This window comes from Microplitis mediator, chromosome 10, assembly GCF_029852145.1.
Source record: "Microplitis mediator isolate UGA2020A chromosome 10, iyMicMedi2.1, whole genome shotgun sequence".
NCBI classification, from domain to species: Eukaryota; Metazoa; Arthropoda; class Insecta; order Hymenoptera; family Braconidae; genus Microplitis; species Microplitis mediator.
In genome coordinates, this window is record NC_079978.1 from 8,488,085 (window position 1) to 8,500,799 (window position 12,715).

Below are 12,715 nucleotides of genomic sequence, written 5' to 3' on the forward strand. Positions count from 1 at the left end.
AATGGCCATGTAATAAAATTATGATTAACAACCAGTTGCACTTTAAAATTATTTTTTTTTGTCTGATGAACTGTGTCACGAAAATAAAAACGCACTTATTGCATAAGAAAAATTTGATAGAGATATAATAAAAATAGTTAAATAAATAATGGAAATTAAAGAAAATAAATTAGTAGAAGAAAAATATTTTTTACAAGCTATCGATGATCTAGGAAAAGGATCAAAACTTCTTTGGATTGTTTTTATCATCAATCTTTCAACAACACTATTGTTTGGAATTAATTCCATGTCCTATGTCTTTATCGGTGAGGTTTGTAATCAACTTTTAATAAATACTTGTAAAGAGAAGAAGATGAAATTGCGATGCTTAAACATTTATTTTTATTTTTGTGCGTGGAAATAATTTTCATTCTAGCATAACGGTGTATATTATACTTTGAAGGATTAACTTTGCAATATTAAGTATAAATTGTTATCACGATTTTTTTATTTTCTAGAAAAAATAACTTAACTTTGTGGAATTAACTAATAAACTTTATAGTGAAATAAAACGTTTTTTAACATCAGCTATGCTCGACTAAATTGTAGAAAATGATCAATTAATAAAATAAAAATAATTCGATGAAAAACCGTTGACTATTCAAAACTTCAACGCGTGACACAACGACGAACTTTTCTTCAATATTTTTAAACTCTCGGAAAAATTCGAGGGGAAAATCAATGATTGACTTAATAGTATTAATACTTTTAAAATATGCTAAAAAAAAACCTTGAGAAATAGCACAACATCGGCTTTTTCTGACCTTATTTTGAACTGAAAAAAATGATAAAATTTATCACTTTTAATCGAGACTCGAAAAAATTTTACAAGAGAGTGTAAAAACGATCATTAATAGTAAAAAGACCATTGTTTTTTTCTCTGTACTTTTGAAAGTTCCAAAATCATTCAAAAAAAGTGCGTCATATGTCACGTTTTTAAGTTTAGAGTAATGAACGCTTTTTCAACCTTTTTCTAACTATTTTTTTTTTGTACGAGTAATTAATAATGAAGTTTGAATTATATACACTTTTTGAGCAAAAAAAAAATTTGAAATTAAAGTTTTTGCGTATGAAATTTGATTACGCAGTCTTCTATTATAAATAATTGATAAAATGTACATTTAAAAAAGATACCGAAATATTGGTGCTCTACTCCAGAGCTTACTTCTGCAAATTGGACTACGAATGAAATAAATAATATTTCTATTGTTGATACATGTCAACGATATGATTATAATTATACACAACTTGTGGAATTGGGATACGAAAAAGCCGTACAACATGTCAAGAATTTCGAATCTAAGCCAAAGATAGTTTCCTGTTCATCATTTATATTCGATGATAATGGAAGATCAACAATCGTTAGCGAAGTATGTAATTACCACAAAATATTTTACTTAATAATTAATAATAATAATAATGAATATTATTATTATTTTTTCATGAATTTCAGTGGCAATTAGTGTGCGACAAAAAATTACATCGAGCAAATACATTTTTAGTGTTTTCATTAGGAATAATGAGTGGATCAGCAATTCTAGGAGTATACGCAGATAAATATGGCCGAAAAAATTCATTAATTATTAGTATAATATTGCACACTATTGCTGGGCCTTTGAGTGCATTAGTACCATGGTTTTGGGCTTATATTGTTTTGAAATTTTTTACAGGAATGAGTCTGGGTGCTATGTATTCTTCGGCATATACTATTTGTAAGAAATTATTTTTATTACGAAATTTCAATATAAAATATCTGCTATTGTTTTATGAAAAAAATTTAAAATTATAGTTTCGGAAGTCGTGAAAAGCAAAAGAAGAAAGCTCTTCGTGGGTATGCTTGACAGTACATTTTCAGTTGGGACGTTTTTTCTTATAGGCATGGCTTATTTTTTACCTAATTGGAGGCAATTACAAATGGCCATATCATGTTTTGTTCTACCAATAGTTATACTCATTTGGTAATTTAATTATATCATAAATATATATTTAAATTAATTATAATTTTTAAATTTTATCAGGTTTATGCCAGAATCACCACGATGGTTGATATCTCAAAATCGTCATGACGAAGCTCAAAAAATAATTGAAAAATATCATAAATCGTTTGTTATGACACCAATTAGTATTGTGGGAAGCTCAACAAATGAACCCACAATGTCATCGGGAGAATGTGATGAAACACTAAACGAAAATAAAAGTTTTTTTCATCGTAATTTCGAAAGCTTACGAATTCTGTTTACGCATTCAGATTTGAGAAAAAAAATCATCATTATGAATTTTTCGTATTACGTCACCACGGCGGCAAGTTATTCGCTTGGTAAAATTTTTAATTCAACTTTCTAAGCTTCTAATTGACTATAATAAATTAATTTTATTTATTTCAGCGTTCAACGTTGAAAATTTGAAATCAAACCGATATGTTTACATGTCAATATTGTCAGCCAATGAAGTACTAGGGAATTCAATAATTTCAGTAGTACTGTTATTTTTTAGCTGTCGAAAATCACTCGTTACATCCTACACAGTTGCATTTATTTTAATGATAACAATTTTAGCTATCCCTGAAGAAAATAAAAATACAATTATAGGATTAGCATTAGCAGCAAAGTTTTGTTTTTCCGCAAATTACACTGCCAACTTAGTGCTATTTTCGAAATTGTTTCCTAGCAATGTTAGAAATACCGCATTCGGAACGTGCATAGTAATGGGACAAACTGGAGCTATGACTGCACCATATATCGTTGATTTGCTCGGTAATGTTGCTTGGTGGGCTCCTACTACACTTTGTAGCGTTTTATCTCTTATGACTGGAATTCTTTGTCTTGCTATTCCTCGAACAAAAGTAGATAATTGACATTACACTTCGATAGTTAAGGAAGTAAGTGTCTAGTTACCATTTTTAGTACTTGAAGGAACCCATAAATCAATATTTTTTTAATATATAAGAATTAATAGGTCAATGATCAGCAGGTATTTTAATATATATATATATATTACAGCATAATGGAAAAAAATTGTAGACCCATATAACAATATTTTTCAATTCTTGAGCAAGCATGCTCTCAAGATCAATAGGTGCTAGTGTCTTTTTCTACGTATGTGTCTTGCTGCAAATACTTGTGACCAGATTTAAATTGCAAGCTTTACACAAGGAATTCGTTCCAGATTATAACTTAATTCTGGAGGAAGACTTTAGTTGAAAATAGTTGCGCATGACTTGATCAAGATCTGCTCAAGGCTCAAAATTGACTCAAGCTCTTTGATCTCGAAAACAGCGGGAAGTTTTGGGGCTGGCCTGCAGGGTCCATCGATTTCCAGATTTTTTTTTTAATAAAGTTAATTGAAATGCAGAAATTTGTTGATTAAATCATAGCTCAATTTATCATGAGATGTTATTACTATTAAGATTCGATTACTATCGAGTTTTAAAAACAAATTTATTTGAAAATAAAATAACCGTCAATTATTAATGTCTTTTTTCGTTATCTTCTTTACACTAATTATCACTCTGTTATTAATAAAAGTTGTTTTTACAGTGAATTTATGTATTTGTATTGTTAAAAAAAACGAACTCAAACAGTTACAAAAGTGGGGATAGTCATCGATCGTTTTATCAATTATAATTATACTTAACAATCTGTTGCACTTAAAATTAATTTTTTATTGTCTGATAAGCAGCGTCGAAAAAATTAAAAATGTGTGTTAATAAATAAGAAAAATTTGATAGTGATATAATAAAAATAGTTAAATAAATAATGGATATCAAACGTATAAAATTAGTAGAAGAACAATGTTTATTACGAGCTATAGATGATCTAGGAAAAGGATCAAAACTTCTTTGGATTATTTTTATCATCAATGTTTTAGCGTCATTATTATTTGGAATAAATTTCATGTCCTATGTATTTATTACTGAGGTTTGTATCAACTTTTGAAAAATATTTGTAGAGAGGAGGATTAAATGCGATACCAAAATATTTACTTTACATTTTTAGTCGTAGAACTTGAATTTTGAATTAAATTTGTCAAGCTAAAAATTTTAAATCAAATTAATAGCCACTAATTTACAGTAAGTTTTACTAATTCATTTTTAAAGAGTAACGAAATAATAAATAATCGGTTTTTTTATGAAAAAAATCGGTCTATCGGTTGACCCTGCGGGCCAGCCCCAAAACTTCCCGCTTTTCGAACTCGAAAATACTTTTGTATGCCATTGTTTTCGAAAAAAAACCGTTTTTTAGCATTTTTTTTTCTCCCACGATATCTCACGAACGAATTGACCGATTTTGATTGTTGAGGTGGCAATCGACGAATTTTATTGAGTTCTGGAGCTGATTAGATTTTGAAGTCGATCATTCAAGTCGTTTCGGAGAAATCAATAAAAAATTAAAGAAAAAAAAATTTTTTTTTTCGTAATTCGCCAATAGTTTCGAGTCTACTTGATCAAATGATCTGAAATTCTCAGGAAAGTTGATGGCCAAAAAGCTCTTCCAATTGCCGCCTCAACCATCCAAATCGGTTGATTAGTTAAAAAGTGAAAAAGAGTTTACACACATATATAAAGACACTCGGACATCACCCTGAGAATAGTCAGAATAGCTTCCTAGGACCTCAAAACGTTGACATCTGATGAAATTTCGATTTTTGAAAATCGGGGTGAAAACAATAACTTCTCGAATTTTTCGAAAATCACAGATTTTCTTAACGGGAGGTTAAAAATAAATTTTTAAATCCGAATTTTCGCGTATAAATTCTGATGGTTTTGCTGAAGTCTCTTATAAATAATTAATTGTATGAATATTTCATGAAATGTACATCTAAAAAGATACCTGAGTATTGGTGCTCAACTCCAGAGCTCACGTCTACAAATTGGACTACGAATCAAATAAATAATATTTCTATCGTTGACACATGTCAACGATATAATTATAATTATACACAACTTGTGGAATTGGGATACGAAGAAGCCGTGCAACATGTCAAGGATTTTGAATCTAAACCAAAGATAGTTTCCTGTTCATCATTTACATTCGATGATAAAGAAGGATCAACAATCGTTAGCGAAGTATGTAATAACCACAAAATATTGTACTTAATAATTAATAATAATAATGAAGATTATTATTATTTTTTGATGAATTTCAGTGGCAATTAGTGTGCGACAAAAAATTACACCGAGCAAATACATTTTTAGTGTATTCATTAGGAATAATGATTGGATCAGCAATTCTAGGAGTATACGCAGATAAATATGGCCGAAAAAAATCATTAATCATTAGTATAATATTGCAAATTATTGTTGGACCTTTGACTGCATTGGTACCATGGTTTTGGGCTTATGTTGTTTTGAAATTCTTCACCGGAGTAAGTTCGGGTTCTATGTATTCTTCAGGGTATACTATTTGTAAGGAATGATTATTATTATGAAGTTTTAATAAAATAATTTCTACTGTTTTATGGAAATATTGAAATTTATAGTGTCAGAAGTCGCAAAAAGTAACAGGATAAAGCTGCTTGCAGGTATTCTTGATATTACATTTTCAGTTGGAACTTTTTTCACTATAGGTATGGCTTATTTTTTACCTCATTGGAGGCAATTACAAATGGCCATATCATGTTTTGTTCTACCGATAGTTATACTCATTTGGTAATTTAATTATATCATCAATGTATATTAGGGTGTTTCAAAAAAAAAAAGAATTTTTGTTTTTTTTTTATGGTATCCAAAAATTAAAAGTATCACTAGAATTAAAAATTTTGATACCAATCCGAGCTCTTAACAATAATATTAAGGTTTGCCTCAGTCCATTTTTCTATTTTCCATTCAAATAACACGGGAAAAAAAATTTTTTTTTTTTAGAATTTTCTAGCTCACAAACCAATCAACGGATTTATATGCACACTGAATTTTTCTGTAGAAAATTGAACGCTCTACAAAAAAGCCTCTTATCATTTTTTGATAAATCCCACTGTTCAAAAGTTATTTAAGCTGCAAGTTAAATTTATGGTAAATTTTGAGATCTTTTCACTATTCCGGCGAAACTCTCAGTCCTGTCACAAAATGTCATGAAATTTTTTTTGTAGATAATTTTATTCCTTACAAATTATTGCCAATAAAGTTTTCTGAAATTCCGGATTGTTTTCAAGTTATTTTCATTTCAATGTGAAAGTCTTAAAAAAATAGATTTCTGATTGATTTTAAGAGCATGATATTGAAATTCTAAAAAAAAAAAAAATATTTTTTTCCCGTGTTATTTAAATGGAAAATAGAAAAATGGATTGAGGCAAACTTTAATATCATTATTAAGAGCTCGGATTGGCACCAAAATTTTTATTTTCAGGTATACTTTCAATTTTTGAATACTAAAAAAAATTTGTTGTTTCTGAAACACCCTAATGTATATTTCAAGCTGTATTGAAATTAATTGTAATTTAAAAATTTTAACAGGTTTATGCCAGAATCACCGCGATGGTTGATATCACAAAATCGTCATGACGAAGCTCGAAAAATAATTGAAAAATATCATAAATCGTTTGTTATGACACCAATTAGTATGGTGGGAAACTCAACAAATGAACTCACAATGTCATCGGGAGAATGTCATGAAACACCAAACGAAAATAAAAGTTGTTTTCATCGCAATTTCGAAAGCTTAAGAATTCTGTTTACGCATCCCGATTTGAGAAAAAAAATGATAATCATGAATTTTTCGTATTACTCTGCCTGTACTGCAAGTTTTTCACTTAGTAAGATTTTAATTTACTTTTTGAACTTATAAGTATGTAAACCAAATCAACTAAATTACATTTTTTGTTCTGTTTTAGCCTTAGGTGTAGATTATTTTAAATCGAGCCGTTATGTATATATGTCTATATTGGCAGCTAATGAAATACTAGGAGTCATAGCGATTTCGGTGATACTGATGTTTTTGAACGTTCGAAAACCACTCATTATGACCTATATAGTTGCATTTGTGTTAATGTTAACAATTTTAGCTGTCCCTGAAGAAAATAAAAATACAATAATGGGATTAGCATTAGCAGGTAAATTTTGTATTTCCGCATGTTTGACTGGCAGTTTAGTATTTTTTTCAGAACTGTTTCCTAGTAATGTGAGAAATACTGCATTTGGAACGTGCGTAGTAATGGCGCAAACTGGAGCTATGACTGCGCCATATATTGTTGATTTGCTTGGTGATGTTGCTTGGTGGGCTCCTACTACACTTTGTAGTATGCTAGCTTTTATAGCTGGCATTCTTTTTCTTTTTATACCTCAAACAGAAGTTAATAATAAAAATAATTATAATGACCAAGAAGAAGTAACACTATCCGATGTAAATCCCAAGTGAGAAGATATCAGTACGAAATTGATCGATTGAAAATGGAAAGTATCAAGAATTACTAGAGTCAAGAGTTACATCGATTGCTCATAAATACTTTTCGTCAAATACGCAATAAATTGTGGAGTTATAAATTATTTTATAATGTTTTAAAATAAAAAATTAAATTGGGATGATTTTTTAGGTGTGCCGTCAACTGATCCCAACAATTTTATACAACGACAACTGAATTCTACAAATTGATCCCACCGACGTCTGATCCCATCGACATTTGGTTCAAAGTGATGAGGATGAAGGTTTTGGAGATGATGATAAATTATCATTGATAATGAAAGTTATGAAAATCTTGATGGAACTGATGAATTAGATCAGTTGTCATTAGTACCAGTTGTCAGTTGGATCTAATCTGTAGGGTCAATTGTCGGGGATCAGTTGTTATGGAACCGATTTTTTAATTCTTTCGAAATATTTATAATGTAAAAATAATCTTTAATAAAATGTCAAAATTTCAACGAAAGTATGACTATTTATATGATTCCGGATAAAAAAAGTTAAAATACGATTGCAATCATGATTTTTTGCATCTTATTAACGATAAATTCCAAAGTATGGAAATGTTTCTATCGATAGTTATTTTTGTTATCAATAAAAATAGAAAAGTTATAAATACATATATATCTATATCCGTACCGAATTAAATAAAATAATTGAAAATCTTACTCGCAAAAATGTTAATCGCGAAATCATAATAAAACAAAACATTCATAAATCTTGTTCATTTCATAAATTTCTTTCAGTTTGTTATTGTTATTAGCATTTAATAAGATAAATTTTAAAATATAACTCATTAAAAACATTACTTTTTGTTTCTTTTTAAATGATTTATATATTCTAAATGATTTATTTTTTTCCAATAAAAATTGTTATTACAATAAATTAGTGTATTCATATCAATAAGAAAAGTAATTCAAACAGTAATGAAAGTGGGGCTCTGCATCTGCTATGTACGAAATCGTAATTTATAACATCTGCCTAATAAACGGCATAAAGAAAATTAAAACGTTATTTAAAAGTATGTATATGTATCTTGAACCGCTCGTTATTACAACGTTTTTAAACTATGGTAACAGCAAGACATAAAAAATAATCATTACTTAGGGCCAGTTTTTCAGACCGGGTTTATTTTCGACCCGGGTTTAAACGATTGTTGCTGGTAAATCTTTTTATTATTAATTATAATAAATATTTTATAAATTATGGTAAAAATTTTAAGACGAATTCAAAAGACAAATTTAATTTGATTAAAAAGTAATGTTATTTTTAAAATGGGATTATGTGGAAATAGTAACATAGATTATAAAAATACTGAAAAAATCAGCTGATCAAAATTTTTGTTCTACTAAAGTAAAACCCCCCATCATTGACACTATAAGAATGTTGTGATTGTTTGAATTTTTTTATCGTGTTTAAAATTAATGTAATCTACATTTTTTGTATTGGACGTTTTTAATTGATGTCTCTACTTGTATATTTTAATTCATTTACTTAAATAGCGATAAATCAAATAAAAAATATATTAATTTATAACCAACAAGTCGTGTGTAGGTACTATTGACAGGGTAAAATAGTATCAGAGCCAATTATTGACATACCATAGACCCCATTATTGACAAGTCTAACTCGAATGCGCCCCAGTTTATAAAAAATGAGTAAAGACCACCGTCAAATAGGTTCAAATCGATTATAAATATTTTAATTAAAAACGACAAAATACGATAATTACAATTTAAAAAAAACCGTCCATAAAGCACACCTGCGCTTTCGCGCTTGAGGTGTGCAATTCATCTAGGCCACAGTTTTATTTCTTTTATAAGTTCGACGACACTATTCTTGCTTCGACAATTTTTTGTTTAACGTTTTATTTATTATGAAATTACTAGACAGCGTGTTAACATAAATATATCGATTTGTAAAGTGGTCCCAGTAAGAGAATACACCTCGGAAATTGCCCCCACCACCGAACATTTATGAACTGTGCATGCGCACAGAAAAGTGGGAGAACATTTAACACATAAAACATCCAGAGTGGGAGTAAAAACCGACGACACCCGAGGTGCATTCTCTTGTTGGGATGACAATATGTTAAGGAAGTTAAATTACTTTAGTTTGTGGCCTGTCGCTATTGACACCCCCTATTTTTAAATGATAATTAAGATTTATCAGTCTAAATCAATGGTTCTGGGGTTATTTAGACTATAAAGAACCTGAAATAATTTTGAATGATACATTTACATTAGAACTGTAGAGGGGAACCCGTTTCTGAAAATACGATCTCTCTAAACGAAATTGTTAAGAAATCCCAAACATTTTAGGGAGGGTGGTCTACTCAGGAAAATAAATTGTTTTTACAGCAAATAGTTTATACCCAGAAATAAAATAGAACTATTTTTCTATTTGAAAATATCACAAAATTGATAAGAAGTGTATATCATTGCGATTATTCACACAGTTAATTAAAGAATTAATAAATTAAAACAACATGTCAATAGTAGGACCCTGTCAATAACTGGGGCTTTTACCTTACGAGATCGAGACGAATTGGGATATCCAAAAATGATTGTCAAATTTATTTGATTACACGATCATTAACTATTTTTTATTTCAATTATTAATAACCTATGCATAATTATACATTTTTCTTATTTAAATATATTGTTAATTTAAGGCCATTCTTAAACAGTGCCTCCCACTTTTTAAAAATATTCAATGACTTTTAATGACCGTATTAAAATTTTGATAATTAATTAAAAAAAAGTTGAAGCATTAATTAAAAATCGGTCTATAAGTTGACCCTGCGGGCCAGCCCCAAAACTTCCCGCTGTTTTCGAGCTCGTTGAGCTCGAAAACACTATTGTGAATACATTTTCAAGCTCTTCGGGCTCGCAAATACTTTTGTATGCCATTGTTTTGTAAAAAACCATTTTTTAGCATTTCTTTCTCCCACGATATCTCGCGAACGAATTAACCGATTTTGATGGTTGAGGCGGCAATCGACGCGTTTTGTCAAGTTCTAAAGCTGATCAAATTTTAGATTCGATTTATCGAGTCGTTTTTGTGATATTTCAGGAAAAATATAAATTTTTTTTTTTTTCAATTCTTTCGACAACGGTTTCTTTTGAACGAATGAACCGATTTTGATGGTTGAGGTGGCATTCGACGCGGCTTATAAAGCTCTAGAGTCCAGTCCATTTTGGAATCAATCTATCGAGCACATTAAAAGTTATCAAAAAAAAACATTTTTCAAAAAACTTTATTTTTGGAACATCTCTGAACGAGCCCTACCGATCAAGCTCAATTTTCTCTCGGCTTCAAGATATTGACAATCCGCGTCGAATGACACCTTAAAGTTCAAAATCGGTTTATCCGTTCAAAAGATACAGGTATTTACATACGTACGTACGTACGTACATACATACATTCATACACTCGGACATCATCGTGAAATTAGTCAGAATAGCTCCCTCGGACCTCAAAACGTCGACATCTGATGGAAATTCGATTTTCGTAAATCGGACCGAAACCAATAACTTCCCGAATTTTTGAAAATTTACAATTTTCTTAGCGGGAAGTTAAAAAAAGGGCTAAGCAGTTACAATTTCTCCGAAACATAGATTTAAAAAAAAATATTTACAGTTGATATCAATTAGGAGCAATACAAAATTTGTTAAATAAATTTCAGTAAAATCTCCGTGTCAATAATATTATTCGATATGTCAAATTTTTTAGGCTAAAATATTTAACAAATTTTGTTCAACTCCTAATTGATAACAACTGTGAGTAATTTTTTTTTTAATCTATATCTCGGCGAAATTATAACTGCGTTGCCTTTTTTTTAAATCAACGCTTCAATTTTTTTGAAATTAATTAATAAAATTTTAATACTGTTATGACAGTTCAAGGTCGTTGAATATTTTTAAAAAGTGGAGGGGGGGGGGCACTGTCTGAGAATCTCCTTAATGATTTGATTGCCATAGTAACGTCTAAACATATCAAAGTTATCAGAGAATGTTTTTTATTAAATGTTTGCATAAACTTGAGAATAATTTTTCTTAAATATCAGTTCTATAAACATTAACTAAACTAAATTTCAACATATCATGACTCATGACTTGTCAAATTCCTATCAAGATATAAGTGAAGTTAATGAAGATAATATTGAAAACGAAATGAAACGTATTGAAAAACTTGATGAATCAATAAACGATTTAGATTTAGAATTAAAGGCAAGTTAAAATTAACTACCAAGTTAAATTATTTTATATAAATTAATTTTTTCTAGGAGGTATCAAATGAATTATCAAATTTACAATTAAAAAATCGTCAGATTTTAAAAGAATCACTAATGTCGAATTTTGAAATTGCTGGGCTAGCTAAGAATACACTAAAATATTTGAATTTATATTCAATAAAAGTGTCATCGGATGATGTTTCTAATCATACAAATCCTCAACTCGAAACAAATCAATCCAATGATTCATCAATTGAATCCTGTCAAGATTTATCGCATGAAATTAAAAATGTAAAAATATTTTATTTACATTTTTTTTTTCGAACAACGTCAATTTTTTTATAATATTATTTTACTTTTAACCAATAGAGTGCTGTCTTTAATCACAAAATATTTTCTATAACGGACGAAGAAAAATTACAACTAGAATCATTGTTACGCAATGATTCGCCAGTTAACAAACCTATTGAAGTGATATTAGAAAATAGTTATAATCAACCTAATCCTTATAAGTTTGATGAAATTTTAGTAAATTCATTAAAAGAATTAGATGAACAACTAGAGGTATACAAATGTGATCATCTAAATGACGACATATTCGGAAATAATTATAATAATTTTTAAAATTAATTTGATTTTATTTCATTTAATTTTATTTATATTTGATCCCTTAACTGTTTTTTTTTTTATTTTATTCTAGTCTATAGTGAATTGGAAAAAAAACTTCACATAAGTTATTATTGACTAAGAAATCTTCCACACAAGAAGTATTACGTGAAAATAAATAATTTCATTGTCAATCCAATGAATTCTTACAACTATTGAACCAGAAAAAAAAATCAAATACTCACTCAAATTTTATGTACAAAATAAAAATGTAAATCTTAAAAATCGTTACCATAAATTATGATTTATCTTTCTTTTTATTTTTATCAGAGATCGTATACTTGTCATAACTCTTTGTCGGGTCAAACGGTTCCCATCTGCTTGCTGGGAAAATATGTTTATTTCTTTCGTACCAAGATCTGTAATTAGAAATAAATATTAA

General features: G+C 28.9%; 4 protein-coding genes across 6 annotated transcripts in view; 3 read left to right on the forward strand and 1 right to left on the reverse strand.

Moving 5' to 3' along the window:
• LOC130676763 (protein FAM50 homolog) overlaps positions 1–12,715 on the reverse strand; it is a 55,295-nt gene that overhangs the window by 40,423 nt on the left and 2,157 nt on the right. The window contains exon 5 of the mRNA XM_057483256.1: positions 12,566–12,692. Coding sequence (XP_057339239.1) covers positions 12,572–12,692 — 121 coding nt within the window. The 3' untranslated portion in view covers positions 12,566–12,571. The remainder of the gene's footprint in view (positions 1–12,565; positions 12,693–12,715) is intronic.
• LOC130676760 (organic cation transporter protein-like) lies at positions 43–3,519 on the forward strand. Of its 2 annotated transcripts, none has more exons than XM_057483252.1 (7): positions 43–310; positions 1,170–1,409; positions 1,493–1,751; positions 1,829–1,997; positions 2,058–2,356; positions 2,424–2,917; positions 3,039–3,519. In XM_057483252.1, the coding sequence occupies exons 1-6, from the start codon at positions 149–151 to the stop codon at positions 2,891–2,893; spliced, it is 1,599 nt and encodes a 532-aa protein (XP_057339235.1). In that variant the 5' UTR covers positions 43–148; the 3' UTR covers positions 2,894–2,917; positions 3,039–3,519. The 2 variants fall into 2 exon arrangements, with proteins under 2 accessions (XP_057339235.1, XP_057339236.1); XM_057483253.1 differs by having other exon boundaries at positions 164–305.
• Positions 3,656–7,896, forward strand: LOC130676755 (organic cation transporter protein-like). Its single transcript, XM_057483240.1, has 6 exons — positions 3,656–3,956; positions 4,865–5,104; positions 5,185–5,443; positions 5,518–5,686; positions 6,488–6,786; positions 6,865–7,896. Exons 1-6 carry the CDS (start codon positions 3,795–3,797, stop codon positions 7,386–7,388), a joined length of 1,653 nt encoding a protein of 550 aa, XP_057339223.1. The 5' UTR covers positions 3,656–3,794; the 3' UTR covers positions 7,389–7,896.
• LOC130676767 (uncharacterized) lies at positions 11,389–12,505 on the forward strand. Of its 2 annotated transcripts, XM_057483261.1 has the most exons (4): positions 11,389–11,662; positions 11,719–11,958; positions 12,037–12,231; positions 12,368–12,505. In XM_057483261.1, exons 1-4 carry the CDS (start codon positions 11,537–11,539, stop codon positions 12,398–12,400), a joined length of 594 nt encoding a protein of 197 aa, XP_057339244.1. In that variant the 5' UTR covers positions 11,389–11,536; the 3' UTR covers positions 12,401–12,505. The 2 variants fall into 2 exon arrangements, with proteins under 2 accessions (XP_057339244.1, XP_057339243.1); XM_057483260.1 differs by lacking the exon at positions 12,368–12,505 and having other exon boundaries at positions 12,037–12,291.